The 17,241-nt window shown below is 34.3% G+C and overlaps 1 protein-coding gene across 1 annotated transcript in view; it reads right to left on the bottom strand.

Moving 5' to 3' along the window:
* The window catches only part of DNAH5 (dynein axonemal heavy chain 5), a 314,391-nt gene that overhangs the window by 95,922 nt on the left and 201,228 nt on the right, over positions 1–17,241 (bottom strand). Inside the window, exons 55-61 of the mRNA XM_036745231.1 lie at positions 14,893–15,046; positions 14,173–14,440; positions 9,192–9,423; positions 7,766–7,880; positions 7,248–7,424; positions 3,508–3,711; positions 133–312 (exon numbers count right to left, since the gene is read on the bottom strand). Coding sequence (XP_036601126.1) covers positions 133–312; positions 3,508–3,711; positions 7,248–7,424; positions 7,766–7,880; positions 9,192–9,423; positions 14,173–14,440; positions 14,893–15,046 — 1,330 coding nt within the window. The remainder of the gene's footprint in view (positions 1–132; positions 313–3,507; positions 3,712–7,247; positions 7,425–7,765; positions 7,881–9,191; positions 9,424–14,172; positions 14,441–14,892; positions 15,047–17,241) is intronic.

Genomic DNA, 17,241 nt, shown 5'->3' with positions numbered 1-17,241 from the left:
AGGCTTTCCCTACAGAATTGCATGCAAGTATGTGATCAATTCCTAATTTGTCTGCCTATTACCACTGGAAGGAATTAAACTTGAGGGCTTTTTTCCATGAATGTTTTCCACAATTCTACAAAAGAGACTTACCTTCAAGGGCAATACTTCCTTATTTGTAGAAAAAAAAGAGACCATGGCTTTGGTCCATGAGCAAAGACCAGCCACATTGCCACACACCCTTTTTGCAGTTTCGATATTGTAGTCTGACATTTCAAAGTAAGGAACCAATAACTCCACCACTTCTTCATTGATTGTATCTTTAGGGAATTGCTAGGAAGAAAAAGGTGAAACAAACTTGAAATAAATATAAAATATTTCTTTTTTTGGAAATTATTATGCTAATATCTATTATTTAATTCAAAACTATTGAATGGTTCTCATCATGACACTGGGTGATCTACTACCTTGAAAATTTCTCAAAAGTATTAGCTATGACAACTAAAATTGGTGATGGGATGATGGGGCCAAAACCAAAAATTATTAAGAGTGTGCCTTGCTGGGTGTGGTAACATGTCTATAATTCCTGCTTCCAGAGATAGATCTCTTGGACTCAGATGTTCTAAAATACTGCAGGGATCAAAGCCAATTAGCTGTCTGCTCTAAGTTTGGCAACTGTATGGTGAACCCCAAGAATGCAGAGCCACCAGGCTGCCTAAGGAGGAGTAAGTCAGAATGGTCAGAAATGGTAGAGATGAAAGTTTCTATGATATCAGCAGTGGATTGTGACATGAGTTGCTGCTTAATTTCCATTCTGGGCAAAACAGAGAGAGCAAGTCTCAAAAAAAAATGTGCCTTCACTTTAGTTAGTAGAAGATTCTAGCAGAAAACTCATTTTAATAGATCTATGAGTAGAGCTGTGACAGGTTATAAATATTAACACAGTTCACAGAATTTCAAAGAAATAAAAATTTCATGCTATGATTCACTAGATCAAAGAGGCATAGAATTAGATCTGCAAGGAAACTTAGAAGCCACTGGTTCCAATCCCTTTATTTTGCAGATGATGAAACAGAGGCACAGGGAGGTTAAGTGAATTGTGTAGGGTCACACAGATAATAAGTATCTGAGACACAATTTGAACTGAAATCATCCTGAATCCAAGCACAGAATTCTACCACCAGGGTGACTCTTAGGTGAGCTGAAAACATGGGATAATAACAAATTCAGTTCCTGAGAATCTATCTCATATTGCTTAGTAGCAAGGTTACTACAAGGCAAGGAAAGAACAAAGACACATTCAAACATAATTCCATTTTAGTTCATCTGAAATGGAAAAGTGAAATAAGTGGGACTAAGGGCTAAGGATAGAAAAAAAATCACAATATTCTCACAAATATAGAACTAAAATCTTCAGTGGCAAAGGTAGAAGTTCAGAGGGGGAAAGGACTGGGAAGTAGTAATAGAAATGGGCAGATTTGATTTCTTATTTTAAAAGTGTCATCAATGAATAATATTTAAATGATTCCTATTCATTTTAAAGCAGGTCAGATGGAGATTTTCAAAGTAGAAACATTTTTAAATAATGTGCCTTGCTTCAAAAAAAGAGATGGGTACTATATTTGGAAAGGCAAAGTTTATTTCTACTTTATTCCTATAGGTTACCATCTAATAGAACCTTGCATATTCATTTTCTTTTTTTAAAGTTAATTTATTTATTTTCAGTTTTCAACATTCGCTTCCATAAGTTTTTTTTAAACTTTCTCCCCTCCCACCTTCCCCCTTCCCAAGACAGCAAGCAATCTGATATAGGCTCTATATATACATTCCTATTAAACATGTTTTCACATTAGTCATGTTGTAGAGAAGAATTAGAATGAATGAGAGTAACCATGAGAAAGAAAAACAAAACACTACAAAAAAGAAAATAGTCTGCCTCGATCTGCATTCAGACTCCATATTTGTTTCTGGATGTGGATGGCATTTTCCATCATGAGTCTTTTGGAATTCTTTTAGGCCTTGCATTGCTGAGGAGAGCCAAGTGTATCAAAGTTGGTCATCACACAATGCGTATGTAACCGTGTACAATGTTATCCTGGTTCAGCTGTCCTCACTCAGCATCAGTTCACATAAGTCTTTCTAGGTCATTCTGAAATCTTCCTGCTCATCTTTTCTTATCGGACAACAGTATTCCATTGCATTCATATACCACAACTTGTTCAGCCATTCCCCAATTGATGGGCATCCCCTCAATTTCCAGTTCTTTGCCACCACAAAAAGAGCTGCTATAAATAATTTTGTACATGTGGGTCCTTTTCCCATTTTTATGATATCTTTGGGATACACCCCTAGAAGTGGTATTGCTGGATCAAAGGGTGTGCACATTTTTATACCCCTTGGGGCATATCACACATTCATTTCAAGCCCTTTTGGAAAACAGGCGGAAAGATACAGGATGGATCAAAGCAGAGATAGTGCTATTAAGGAGTCTTAACAGGAGGCTCTGGAGCCATGGTGACGAGAAAGGAACCTCTAGGAGATTCTTCTACCAGAAAAACAGTAAGGGCAGCTAGGTGGTGCAGTAAGTAGAGCACAGGCCCTGGAGTCAGGAGGACCTGAGCTGAAATCCAGCCTCAGACACTTGGCACACTTATTAGCTGTGTGATGTTGGGCAAGTCACTTAACCCCAATTGCCCTGCCTTCCCCCTGCAAAAAGAAAAAAGAAAAGAAAAAAAAAAACAGTGGCAGGATCCATAACAGAATAGGAGTTTGTCAAGGAGTCATGGCAAAAGAAAAGCCAGAGTGGGCTGGTATTATGGTAGGAAATATGGATGATCAGCATTTTCATTTTTCTTAGATCACTCTCATCTTCAACCTAAATAAAGGAAACTCTACATAATGAAACATCTTCTAATAACGAAAATGTTGCTTAAATGTGTTTCAAAGAAGAAAAGCATTGTTCTACTTTCAGAATCTCTGACAGAAAAAAAATGTGTCATGAAAAGCTCTCAGTTTTTGAAATATCAGAATTCAGTCATCTATTTGTATAGGCTTTTAATTAGCTTTCCTCTTGTACATTAAGAAAATAAAAGTAAGACAGAGCATCTAACCTAATTTTCTAACATTAGAATATAATTGAGGATGAAAACTAAAAAGTAACCCAAATTAAAATAGTATATTTTCATCCAACCTAATGACTTGAAGTTATCTTTATTAATTACCAATTTTTCATCTTTCTTTTTGTTTTCCCTTCCTGTGGGAGATCAAACTAAAATGATTTATTGTATCCTGATGGAAATGTAAAGAAAAAAACAAAAAAAGTCAATACATTTCAATATTAGTAGATTAAGGAAATAAGTACAAATAATTTTCAAACAGAACAGGAACACTGAATATGTTGGTGTTTCAATTCCCTCGAATCTTAATGAAGAACAGTGTCATGTGATTGCCTAGAAAATGTGACCAATTCCCTACTCTGAAAAAAATTCCCCAAATCCTTGTTTAATCAATCCATTTCTGAACAACTACCTGTAAATTCTGTAAAAAGTTTCCTGCAGTCATTAATTTTAAGGACTCCTGCCAAGAAGGGATCACGCAACTTTTTTCCAGGTCAATCTTCACTGCATTGACTTTCCTTTGAAATAGCAGCAACACACAGTCCATGATGCGCATGATAAGGTGAGGGGGTCTGCCTAAGGTGCGGACAGTGGCGATATCAGAAGGCTTGATTGTCTAGAAAATCAACAGATCATTAAAAATTAGATCTTATGGGAGAAAACTTGGTTAATAAACTGAAAAAATTCACTACTGAAATTTTAACTATGAAAAGCAATCATTTATTTAAAAGCTAGAAGTTCAACTGTGGGGTCTGGGTCCATATACCTAGCCAAAGAAACACACTTTTCAGAAAGTTCCAGTGTTTTAATCCAAACTGACACATGGTCATAAATGGTTGAAATAGGTTTCCTGTAAAACTTTATTGACATATTACCTCGGATAAAGATATAGGTAGTCTGAATAAAAAAGATGGAATTCTCAGCATTCAAGCAATCAGGCATTCTAAAGACAAAAAGTCTACCTACTGTAGGCATCTGTCATGATTTTATTCACTAGTTATGTACGTCAAGAATATGTCTCTATCTCTCTTAGACAACACAGAACTGTCACAGTGGAATGACAATAGTATATTGCCACAGGGATGAGAGATTGAATAATTAGAAGTGTTTTAGCTGGGAATCAACCTTTCAATGAAGAAGGTTGTGCCACACAAATTTACTATCATGCTCTTAGAAAAGTTATTTTCCATTATCTGCAGGTATTTTTAACTATAAATTAAATTAGCAAATAGATCCCTAAAAAATTTTGAGGTAATACCAACTATTCCTTCACTGTATTAATAAAGAGGCAGCTAAGTGGCACAGTGAATAGAGCACCGGACCTGGAATCAAGACCATTTTAGCTCAAATCCTGCCTCAGACACTTATTAGCTGTGTGACCTTAAATAAGTCACTTATCATCTATCTGCTTTGGTGTCCTCATCTGTAAAATAGTGACGATAATAAAAAGCATACACCTCCCAGGGTTTGTTGCAAAGTTAAAAGGAGATAATATTTGCAAAGTGCTTTGTAACCCTTAAAGCATTATATAATAAGTGAATACGTTGAATATAGAAATTAAACATATTTGTTATAATAGAGTTATATCTATATCCCCATCTCTCTTAGGTAGATATGCCACACTTAATAACCAAGGGGATGTAAAGGGACAAAAGCTCAAGGAGTCAGGGCCAAAAAGACAAGGATGCAATTAGCTGGCACAAACATTAGAGAAATAATGGATCAGGGTGGAGGGGGCCTGGACCACCCTGACTCTATCCCATTGCTCCACGGGCATTCATTGTCCCACACAGCCCAGGCGATTAGCCAGCTATACTGAGAAGTAGCCAGAAGCCAGAATGACAGACAGTGTAAGTAACAAAAAAGAATACAGGAAAATAGAGGCATTGGGAATCAATCCCAGTGCCCTAAGAGACTGGACTCCAATCCCTTAGAAGGTTTTGGGTGGAAAAATGAATGGGAGAAGCTTAAACTCCGAGTGAAAATGCAGATGGGAAAATATTTGCTAATTTCAAATTTGGGGACATTTGCTAGCTCCTAGTGGAAGAGGCCAACAGGAAATAATTTAATTGAATTATAGAATCTGCCTTGTCTTTCAAAGTCCTTAAAAATAAATTTTCCAATGCACTAAAATGATCTCATCTATAGTAAGGATTTCTTCCGTGTGTAGTTGGCCTGGTCCAGCTATTCTGTCCATCTGATTAATTTAATGCTATTCCTACTTCCTTGGATATTAGAGTCCAAATATAGTTATCTAGAAATTTTGACAAATCTTTTGTATTTTCTTATCTGTTTCCTCAACTTCTAATTTCATCTTTGAATAATGTGACTTCTATGGATTTTAGCATCAAGCATCTCAGAGTAGAAAGAACTATAGACATCATCCAGTCCAGTACTTGACTACAATCCAAGACTTGATTGCATAGTCAGCAAATGGTCATGGAGGTTTTGTTTGATGACGTCACCTCAAACGGAGTTCCATTAAACCTCAGAGCAGTCCATTCGATTTTGGTGAAGTCATATTAGGAAGTTTTTCATTACATTGAGTATAAATTTGCCTCTTCACAATTTCTCCCCATTGCCGCTCTCTGGGGTCAGGTACTAGCAAGTCTATTCCCCATTACACATGACAGCCCTTCAAATACATGAAAACTGCTGATATGACCCCATGATATTTTTCTTCTTCAGGCTAAACATCTCAAGTTCATTTAATAAATCCTTCTATGTGTCCTGCATCATGCTGGTTGCCCTCTTCTGAATATTACCCAGGTTGAAAAAGTCCCTTTTCTAATGTTGTATCCAAAAATGAACATAAGATAATATGGTCCAATCAAATCTATGAACTGTGGCACTATCTGATCTCTAATTCTGTACACTATGTATCTCTTACTGCAGCCTAAGGTTAAATTAGTTTTTATGCTTTATACCATGCCGTTAAATCAAATTGCATTTGAATCACCCGGATATTTCTCAGATGAGTTATTGTCTAGCCATGCCTCTATCTTATACATATAAAGTCGATTCAATAGCTTTACATTCATCTTCAGCAATTAAAGATAAAATCTTATAGTGATAAAAGTTTATCTCACAACAACTTTTCCATAGATAAATTTTTCTCTTCCGTTTTTTATTCTATAGTGATCTGATATTGTTTGTAACTTTTCCTTATGTTCTTTAAAATTTTACAAATAAGGTTATGTACAGTGTCAATGGTATTTGTTGCTAATATGTATATACATGAATACATACAGATAGATAGATAGGTAGATAGATAGATAGATAAAATATATATATGTATATCTGCCTGCTTGTCTATATCTGTTTGGTAAGGAGATCAAGTTTTGTTGTTGTTTTTGTTGTTGTTGTTGTTGTTTTAAAGGCTGAGCAATTTCTAGGCTCCTTTGGCCCCCTCTCTATATGATTGCCTTATATCAGTTATGTTTAAGTAGAAAACGATTATAGTCTGTCAATATCTATTCTTTTATCTTTTTTCCACTTTTCAGCAACCATAGGTGAGACTGAAGCTGTTTTAACTGTACCTTGTATCTTTTCATTTTTATTCTTTCTTCGAATTTAGTATTAATATCAATATTTTCTCTGAGTCATTTATATATGAATAAAATTTTATTTATTTTGTTGTATCTATTGAATAAAATGTTGTTTGCTGGCATTTATTATTAAAGTGATTACTACTTTAAAACTGTTTTTGTATTTTTCTCTCAAAATTTGTGCTTCTTGCCCCTCTCACTCCTCAAAAGAGAAATTTCTTCATTACTTATATGCAGCCTGCCATGATTTGTCTTTTAAGGCTCAATTTCTCTGAATAGACAATAAAAGTTTCTTCACCATTAGTTTAGATATATTTGTGAATTAAATAATAGCATTTTAGAGTGGGGACCCCTTTATTTTGCAAATATGAAAAATTAGTTCTATAGTCCTAAAATGACTTGCAGAGAAAAAATCACAAATTATTATTACTAGATTTCTCTTTGGTGAGGAGGAGAGGGAATAATAATGTCCTTTGGAACAGTTTCTGGTTTACAGGCAGGGCATTGGTAAGAATCAGCAAGGTGCTTCTTATGCTCAGGCATTTATTTTGTGTCTCATTCTTTATGCCATTGCTATGAATCATGTCTTATCATGCAAGCTTACCTGTAGAGCTGCTTCTGCTTCTTCTAAGGCAGGTTTTGCTGCTTCCAACTTCTCTTCAGCAATTGCTTTGTCTGCTGAAATGCTGTCAACAATAGCCTGGGCTTTGTCCTTCACCTTTTGGACCTCAGCCTTGACCTTCTCAGCAGCTTGAGCTTTCACAGTCACTTCTTTCAGTACCTAACTCAAGACAGACAGATAACCATGACAGAAACAGCCAACAACATATCTGCAAAGGTACTATTTTAACCTTCCTTTGCTCATTTGTTAAATCCACCTGCTTCTTCAATGTCTCATGCCTAAAAAGATTATTCTCATTGAAATAAAACAAATCTATTATTTACCATGCTATAATTGTTGGTTGCTAAATACGACAATATGACATATATAATATGAGGTATAATATATAAGGTATATTAAGATATATAATATAATAAATACCTAATTATATCACAAATTCCTGGAAAACAGACAAATGAGCAAAAAAAGTGAAAGTAATGTATGTTTCTCAATGTACTTACTGTATCAGCTTTATCATTAGCCACCTGTAGCTCTTTTTCTTTCACTTCCAGCTCCCTGCTAAGGGCTGCTACTGATTCAGAAGCTTCTTTCAATTTTTCCAATCCAGTATTCATCCTGGAATCACATATCAAAATAAGCAGAATTAATATTTTGTAGTTAAATAGCAGCACCTTTACAGAGAGTTACTCTTTCCATTGAGCTAAGTTCCATATCTAGACATACACATATATGTATATTTATGCACACATATATACATGTATTATGATATACCTAATATATTTTACCTTATATAATTTGAGTTACATATTATATCTCATACTGTAAGTTACATATACATACATATACATATGCATATACGCATATACATTCACATATGTATCCATACATATATACACAAATGGATAGTATATATGTAGTTATATGCAGGATATATGCATTTGTGTGTATGTACGTGCATGTATATATACATATACACACATACAGTGTATCACTTGAAGAAAAAACAACAAAGAGTGTGTTCCTCAAGCCTTGTTTTAGAGCTGATGTTATGTAACATTCTTATCACTGTGGTGTTCTTAGAATAGTAAGTATACACTATACTTTGCTTGCTTCTGGAGCATGATTGCCTAATACATTCCTTATTTATAATACTTTCCCCACAATTCATTTTGAAGTTAGCTCTCCCAGGTCTTATCTTATTTATATTTTCCTTCCACTGTCTCCCTTAATACATATATATCTTCTCTTTCCAGCAAGATTCATTTCAACTCGTTAAGAATATTTAGGGTTTACTCTGTGCCAAGCACTTGGGAAAACAAAACCAAAAATTCAAGGCTACTATGATTGACAAAGTGTTCTAATCCTCTTAGCTAACTAGGCATGTATACTGTAATCATTTGCTGTGGCATAGAGGAAGTGGGTGAGAACAGGTAATGAAGCCAAATAGCTAGATCATCACAATCCATTCTGATGTACTGTATCATCCCATAATGTGAGAAGTAATTGATTATGTATAAATTTGACCAAAATGTGAGGCTAATGAGAAGCAAGAAGTATATATTAATCATGTGACAATCCTCATTACATGAAATTGTTCTACATTATGTTCTATATTAACTTGCTATTTTCATATTTTAAGAGAAAATAATAATTAAAATAAACAATTAGAATTTATATAGGACTTTGAGTTTCCAAAGCATTTTAAAACATTATCTTATTTCATCCTCACAATAACCCTGGGAGGTAGATGCTATTATGATCCACATTTTACAGTTGGGGAAACTGAGGCAGATAGGAGTTAAGTGACATGTACAGGGTTAGGCAGCTAGGCTAAATTTAGATTTGTGTTCCTGACTCCAAGTTCAATGATCAATCCACTACAACATGCAGATGATTATGAAAGCCCCAGTTTTTCACAGAACTTACCTATTGGCCAATGTCTGCACTTCAGCATGCTTTTCTCTATAAATACTTTTATAGCCCTGAATAAAGGAGAGGTATGATTTAGGGGTCACATGGGTAGAGCGTCGATATCTTTGGAAATATTCAACACATTTTTCAGCCACTCCATCTTGAAAGGACCCCATGCACTGGACAATCTCTTTTTTGGTTTCAAAAGTGCAGTCAATATCATAGGAAGAGAGAAAGTGTTCAGACACTAGAAATGAGAAAAGTATCATGTGTTAAGCATGCATCTTCCTCCTTTCATTGACCTACTACCAAAGCGACTTTATGTAACTCACTTTCCCTCTTGAAGGCTTAAGTTGCTTCATCTGCAAGAAAGGGATTCAATGACCTTTAAGATCTTTTCCATTTCAAATCATATCCTCCTAATATCCTATATATCATAAATAGCATAATATTTTTAACTCTGCTTTTAAAAGTTAATTAACTATTGCTGAAGAGTTGTAGAAATGTTTTCATTTCAGGGAATTATTTTCTCCTAGATGGGAAAATGTCTTATAAGATTTTAGATTCGATGTGATTTTGAGTCAGACAGAGAGAGAGAGAGAGAGAGAGAGAGAGAGAGAGAGAGAGAGAGAGATCATTTTATTTTTCCTTTATTATGCTTGAAAAGATGAAATTTAAGCCTAAGCAGTAACCCCCTTCTCTGTATAGGGCTTCTTTATTCAGGAGAGTCAGCCTCTCGTGAACATTCAGTCAGCCTCTCGTGAACATTCAACTGGAACTTTGCAAGTCTGCTAGGCAGCAAGTCTGTTTTATAGCTTATATAGGTGCAGGGTTTCTACAAATAATTCAAGAGTCAGAGCCCACATGGCACTCATATTTAATAGTGTCACTACCTTCTTCACTCAGCACTTGTCAGGCATTTAATTCTTCGAGATGCTGACTGCATCTCATAAGTGGAAATGTCCATCACTAAATTATGTTATGCCTTAGCCATCTTGTCCATAGCTGTGGCAGCTGGCCATGTATAATCTTCTAAAATTTATAGCATCCTTTAGAAATATTTAAGTAAAAAGCTGCTGTTGGGAGAACATTAACTTCTCAACTATTCTAAATATAGCACTCCGCATTACCCTATTGCTTCCCCTCTGAAAATGGCCCTGAACTTGCCAAGGTCAATCAGTCAATTAATCAAGAAGCATGTACTTAGTCCCTATCCTGTATATGTAGGGCTGCTCCAAACACTCTGAGGTACGAAACATAAAACATGGCCCCTGCCCATACACAGCAAATAAACTAATAAATCCCTTACAAATGCTCCACAGTGTGCTTGAGAAGCAACTAAGGGGTTGGCCTCAAACCCACTGAAGACATGAGTATTTAATAATGGAAGACTAATAACAACTCTATGTATAAAAATGTGAGACAGGAAGAAAAGAAGAAAAGGAATAAAGTGTAACATTTCTCTCACATGAATGGCACTGGTTCTTTGCTTGTTTTTGGGAGGAAAATGAGACAAATAACACCTTTGTTATGATGCTTAAAATAGCCAGAGTTAACCAAAACTCCAGAAGCCTATTACATTTTTCACGTTCACTATTTTAACATTCCCAACTGTCTCAAAGCATTCTAAAACTAAATAAGACCCAAATTCAAAACCTAGAGATGTTTAGCAAATAATACCAAAAAAAGAGCCTCCCTTGTACTTTTTTTTTAATCTAGAGTGGAGAACTCCTACTACCCTTGTAATTTATAATCTTAGAAATGTTTCTGGGACATTGATATGTTAAGCAACTTGCCCAGTGTGGAAACTTTTTCTGTTTAAAATATTAATGAGTTGCTTAAGGCACTTAAATGTTGGCTGGTTTGCCCACAGTAGCTGGTTCCAAGGTGAACCCACTATAAACTAGGCCAAAATGGCTCTTAATTTATTTCTTATAAAAAAAATAGCATCTATCTTTTCATGACATCCTTCCCAGTGGCATGAGGGAGAGTATCTATGGTGCCCATAAGAATGTAAAGTGGAAAGATGTGCAGAGGAGAATCCACAGGCTCTACTATAATACAACAATTATGATAGTAGTCATCATATCTATGTAAGTAATAGAGATCACTCGAGAGTCTATTGGGAAATATAAACAATATGTTGCACCTTGAAATATGATCAACTGGACTACCATCGAGCCACACAAGAAAAAAGTATAAGGTTAAAAAGCCTCTATTGAAAAGAGCCTATTTTGATTTTTAGGAAGTTCAAGTCAGGGTCTAGAAGTGCCTGTCTACTTCTTAATTGCTTATGGAAATCCAATAGGAATAAACTCCAAGGAAACCATGTCTAATATTGACATTATTATTCAAAGATGTTGGATTGAGCTAGGAAAATAGTGCATGTTGTGCTCTATAAATAATATATGTTTCTTTTTTTAAACTGGGAAGATGCTTATATATCTATAATGGTGATATTTTTCTAAATGGCTGTTGTATATACCATCATTTCTCTTTATCCTAGATATTTATTTGTAAGCTTTGAGATGAGCAGTGGTATTTAGATGGAAGAACCAAACTGTTCTATAAACTAAAATGAGAATCAATTCTCCAAAGGGGTGACTTAATTATAGATGCAGCTTCCACTGAATTTGTTTCAAGCTATTTTTGGATAAGGCAAGATAGAAAGGGGCATTTTAAAATAGTAAATGAATATCACATCTAGAAGAATGTTAATGACTACTATTCTTTCAGAGAGTTAGCAGAATTTAACTGAGGTTAATTTATTTAGTAATGATTTGGGAAGCACAGAGGCACAGAAAGGAATATGAAACAAGAGAATGAAGGTAATTAAGAAGAGAGAAGTAACCAGTCACACAATATTGCCTGGATTGAAAATTTTAAAGTAGTATCAATAACCTTTAAAAACACACCTAGTACCTGACAACCAAGAAAATCATTTTATCTTTAATAATGTATCTGGATGAGTTTTTAAACTCATTTGTTTAAAGAAATATTGCTTTAAAATATATTTTAAAAGAATCATGAAAGCATAATATTAATTTCTAAATTTCTATAAAGCAAGGCAGTGTATATGCATGCCTGCATATTTAGACCATGAAAAAACATATCATTGGCTTTTAGAAGAAATGCTTGAATCGCTAGAAAGCCTTCATATATGTATAACCTAGGTTTCCTTCCACCAGTCAAGTAAGTCTCATGCTAAATGCTCCCAATGTCATTCCCTATTCGTGTGACAAGAGAAAATGACCTGAGTCATAATCAGCACATTCTAACTAAGGCAGCACTTATGGAAACATATGCAATACTTTCCCCAGATACTTCAGTCTTGACCTTGCTCTTAGTGTATAATAGTCAATTCAAGTAAATAAGTTCTGCATCTGTAAGACTAAATGACCTCTAAAGTCCCTTTCAGTAGTAGGTCATCGTCCCATGAAACAAAAAGTATATTTACCACCTTTAAAATATACACTTGAAGCAAAGAATAACCTAAGTTATTACAAAGATCATCTCGGTAAATCTTGACACCCAACAATGAAATTATTAGGAGCCTCAAGAAGGGACTTTGAACCTAAGAACTAAGTTGTGTATTTATTCAATAATGCCCACAGTGCACCCTCAGTTGTACTAGTAGAGCTGCGCCATGGGCAGGGAGGGGGAGGGCAAACAGATCCTTTACATATTTATGTCATTATGTTAGAACAGGACAAAGATTGGGGAATGCACAAAGGCCTTAGGAAAATTGGTAGCATCAGACATCAATGTCACATTCCCTCAAAGATCCCAGAATCTCTTCTTTGAGAGTAATTTCCCCATTATTCTATGAATCACTTGCTCATGTCAAGAAGATATGAAGGCTAGGAAGGGGGAGATGTCATCGCTATTTGGGTTCCCTGGGGAAAATGGGTCACTGAAATACCATTCATCTTGCTTATTGGGGATGCAGAGGGAAATAGAACAGGGACCAAGGTTATGTAGGTCCCAGAGGAATTATTCAGTGATGAAATTTAGTCTCAAACTCATCTACTTTCTGCATGTCTGTGACATCTTATAAAGACCTTCTGAGAAGATACCCGCCCCAGAGTCCTTGGGCCCCTAACAGCAGGATCAACTGAAGTGAGAAGAGACTGGAGGGGGTGATACTAATTTGAAGATTATCAAAGTAATCTAAACATTAACTGATGAGAACCTCAAGTGCCTGGTAGCATTGGGATTATAGTAATTGAAGTATAAATCTACGCAATAAAGTAAAAAAAATCAATAAGACTGATTAAAATAAAGGATGAAGAAATCAAAGGTAACTCCTGGTGACTTGAATAATGATGATTCTATTAAAAATAAATGAAAACATTAGGAAGGGGAGACCATTTCCACTCAGATTGAATTAACTTAATAGTATTCTACTGTTACTTGACAGTTGAAATCATTGGTCAACTATTTCCCACAATGCCATGGGTTTTTTTCAGATTAATCTTTACCATAATGAGGAAATACTATGTATATTAATTACTCTGGATTTTGCATGTCTTCCTTTCTTAAATAATTTTGATAAACTTATTTTATCTAAATGGATTTGAATTTGTACAATGCAGGCTAAATATAAAACCCTCCTTTTTAATATTCTACAGTTAAGCCTCATATTTCAAATGGTTAACAAAATAAAAACTTAAAAAGCATATAAGGATTAAAAAGCATTTCTTCCTTGTTATTTCTTTGTTGGAGCATGTATTTATAAAGAATTCTGTACTGTTCATTTCTTCAAAAAAGTTTGATACATTTTAAAAATTTATAATTTAACATAGATTCCATATTTCTAGTCTATTTTTAATCCCTTTCTAAAAAGGGGAGAAAACAGACATCAGTGTAGTAGAATAGAAGCTAGATACCTAACCATACCTTTCCTTTTGAGTATCAGTTAGTGATAGCAAATACCATGGTAAAAATTTTAGGAAATACCATAGACCCAGAACACCAATACAAAATTAGTATTTACCAGCAACCAGAGCATCTTTGGGCCATCGACTAAACCAATCTATTGTACATCCTGAGATAAGTGCAGGGAACTTCAAAGCTCGATTTCGGAATTTCTCACCGACTGGAGAAAAGCAAAGTACAATATGGAGGTTCTGTCGGACCCTGCTCATGAAGTAGTCATACAAATTCTCATTAGTTGGAGGTCGTCTGGGGTATTCTTTTTTCATTACTGATATAAGATCACTGTTAATTTCATCAATTTCATCACGAGCAAATAGGTTAGAGACCTTTTAAAAAGCAAATACAGACATACAACTTCAGTGTTAAGGAAGAAATATTGCAAAACATAATATAAAGTTTTCAAAATTACTATATCCAAAATATAATATATCCTGATCAATAAACAGATGTTAACAGTCCATTTTTGTTCTCAAAACCACTTTTTTAAAGTTCTAAAGATCTCAACATGATATACACAGTTATTCTGTAATATGTGAATAATTTTGCAACATTCATTATAAAATATATAAGCTTCTTGCATTGTTCCATATTTCTTACTCTGAGTATATGTTTCTAAATGCTCATTTCCATATTTTGTTTGGGAGTTATTCTTCAACGAGCATAACCTTTTATCAACACCTACCACTGAACTCTTAGTAACACCATTATTCCGATAGAACAAAACAAAAATCTATAAAGGAATAGGAGACAAAAACATGAAAAACAAATCCACTCCTACCTCACCAGATGATAAAACATTATTCATGTATTCCAAAAATGACTCATCTTTAATCTCATTGTCAGTGAAAATAAAGCTGATTCCTTTGCCTTGCTGACCTGCTGTCCTATATAAAAGCTTCAGGTCATCCATCAGGTTTGATGTATTATAAGATCTAAAATAATAACATGAGAATGTCACTGGCAAAAACCTCATCACAGGATATAAAGAATACCTGCCCCACCTTCTGTAGCTAATGTCAAGGAAAAAGCCTATCACTTAGAATCCCCCAAAAAAAGGAAGGTTTTTCTTGAAATATCCTGAGTCACTTCTGTGTTTTGAAGATTACTGAGATAATTTCTGCTACCAGCTCCTCATTATCTTTTCTAATAACTTGGAGACGTATATCCACTATATTCATCTTTATTCAAAATTGTACACTCTTTTAGAATTAAAAAAAAGTTTTACCAAAGTCTTCCATTCCAAATGAACATAACAGAAATATTTCTACTTTCTAGCCCCTATCATTTTCATTGTGTACACATGGAAATCTTTATTTCCAATTTCAAATTGGTGCTATAGTTTCCCTCACCCCTCTCAGGATTGATAGCCTTAAAATTACCAGTTCCCATTCTTTCATTCTGTGTGTACAGCACAACAGTTTGTTAAAATTTGGATATGATACATCTCTTTAGCTTTGAGTCCTATTTCCACCTAATTTTATACATCATGGTAAGTATGATTAAACCTACCCATTGTAATTCAAGTATGAAGCCTTTGGAATCAAGACATGGAAAACACATATTTAAACTACTCTTTTTTACATATGTGGCTAGGTGCATGGGAGATAAGGAATTAGAGACAAACAATTTATAGTTATACAATGATTAAATTTATTTATTTGTTATTTATTTCTTTATTATTTCTTTATTATTTTAATTAGTTTTATTATTTGTAGAATATTTATATATATTTTATTATTTTTATTTATTTATTAGACAATTATTAAATTTATAATTAGACAAAGATTAAATTATTGGGCTGGCTCTCTTGACTAGTAATTGACTAAAATTTATGGTTTACAGAAATCAAATAAAAATAAAAAATTTTAATGAGTATTTCTTAATCATCAGAAGGGTATCAAAATATTTATTTTGGGGATAGTAATTTTTTGTGCTCTCTAACAAGGCTGGTTTTACTATTAAAACAAACTCTTTACTTAGGAAACACAGTAACTAATCAAAATAATTTCTTACCAATCAAATAAGTTTAAAAAGTTAACCCAGAGTTAGATATAAACTTTTATCACAAGAACACATTTGATTGTGTATATGCGTCATTCAGAAAACATCTGATGGTAATTGGCTTCTGGAATCAAAGCAGAATAATATATGCTAAGCACTCATCTAACCTGTTTCTATGGTAGACATTTTATAAATTAAATTAAAATAAGGTGCTTCCATTTTAAATTTATAAACCCCACCAATGGTTCAAATATTCAGTGAAATAGTTTCACAACATATGGGATGAGGATAATTACTTTAAAATGTTACTGTTTATTATTAAATATTAATTAAATTATATTAAATAAATATTTTGTAATTTGGTGCTTAGCCTTTAATAAATCACACTCATGCTTCTTCTCTAACCCCCATACAAAGACCTTGATTGGGGTATTTTTGCCAACCATAAAGTTACCAAGTCAATAACATTATAGCAGAACTTTGTTTTGGCAAGAAATCGCAGGACTGTATCCAATCAATACTTATTCTGATGTCAAAACCAAAATCCCTTAATAAATTCAAATAATGAGAAAATATCAATGAGCTTTCCCTATTACCACCATAGGGAAGCCTCTGTTACAGAGTATTCCATGTCTCTCAGGGAAGCCTGCAATCCCTGAAAAGGAAGTGTAACATTACATCTCATTACACTTATGAAATATTGAACCAGTGTCACTATTATCCTTATTTTACAGATCAGAAAAGAGAGTTTAGGTAACTTGCACAAGATCATTTAGATGGTAAGTGGGGGATCTAGTTCTTGAACTCAGATTTTTTGGCTCCAAGAATAGTGCTCTTTCCACTATACTAAACTATAGAGGCTAAATGGAAGGGGGGGGGGGGGGGCGGTGAGAACAATCAGGCTATGTAGTTAATCCATCCAAATGAAGAGTGTTTCACTTCTTAGTTTTACTCTACTTCTACCTCCCAGGCCAGGTAAAGCAATTGCATTCAATTTTCCCAGTGAGCGAAGGATTAGCATGTTATCTGAATGGTTTTTCAGGAACAATCCTAGGGCTGAAGCCAAATTTCAAGTAGCTACCTTGAAAAAGCTATTTTTTTTTTGCTTGATCATAATAAATAGAAA

Source organism: Trichosurus vulpecula, chromosome 1 (assembly GCF_011100635.1).
Source record: "Trichosurus vulpecula isolate mTriVul1 chromosome 1, mTriVul1.pri, whole genome shotgun sequence".
Taxonomy (NCBI): Eukaryota; Metazoa; Chordata; class Mammalia; order Diprotodontia; family Phalangeridae; genus Trichosurus; species Trichosurus vulpecula.
This window is presented reverse-complemented; position numbering and strand designations above follow the sequence as displayed.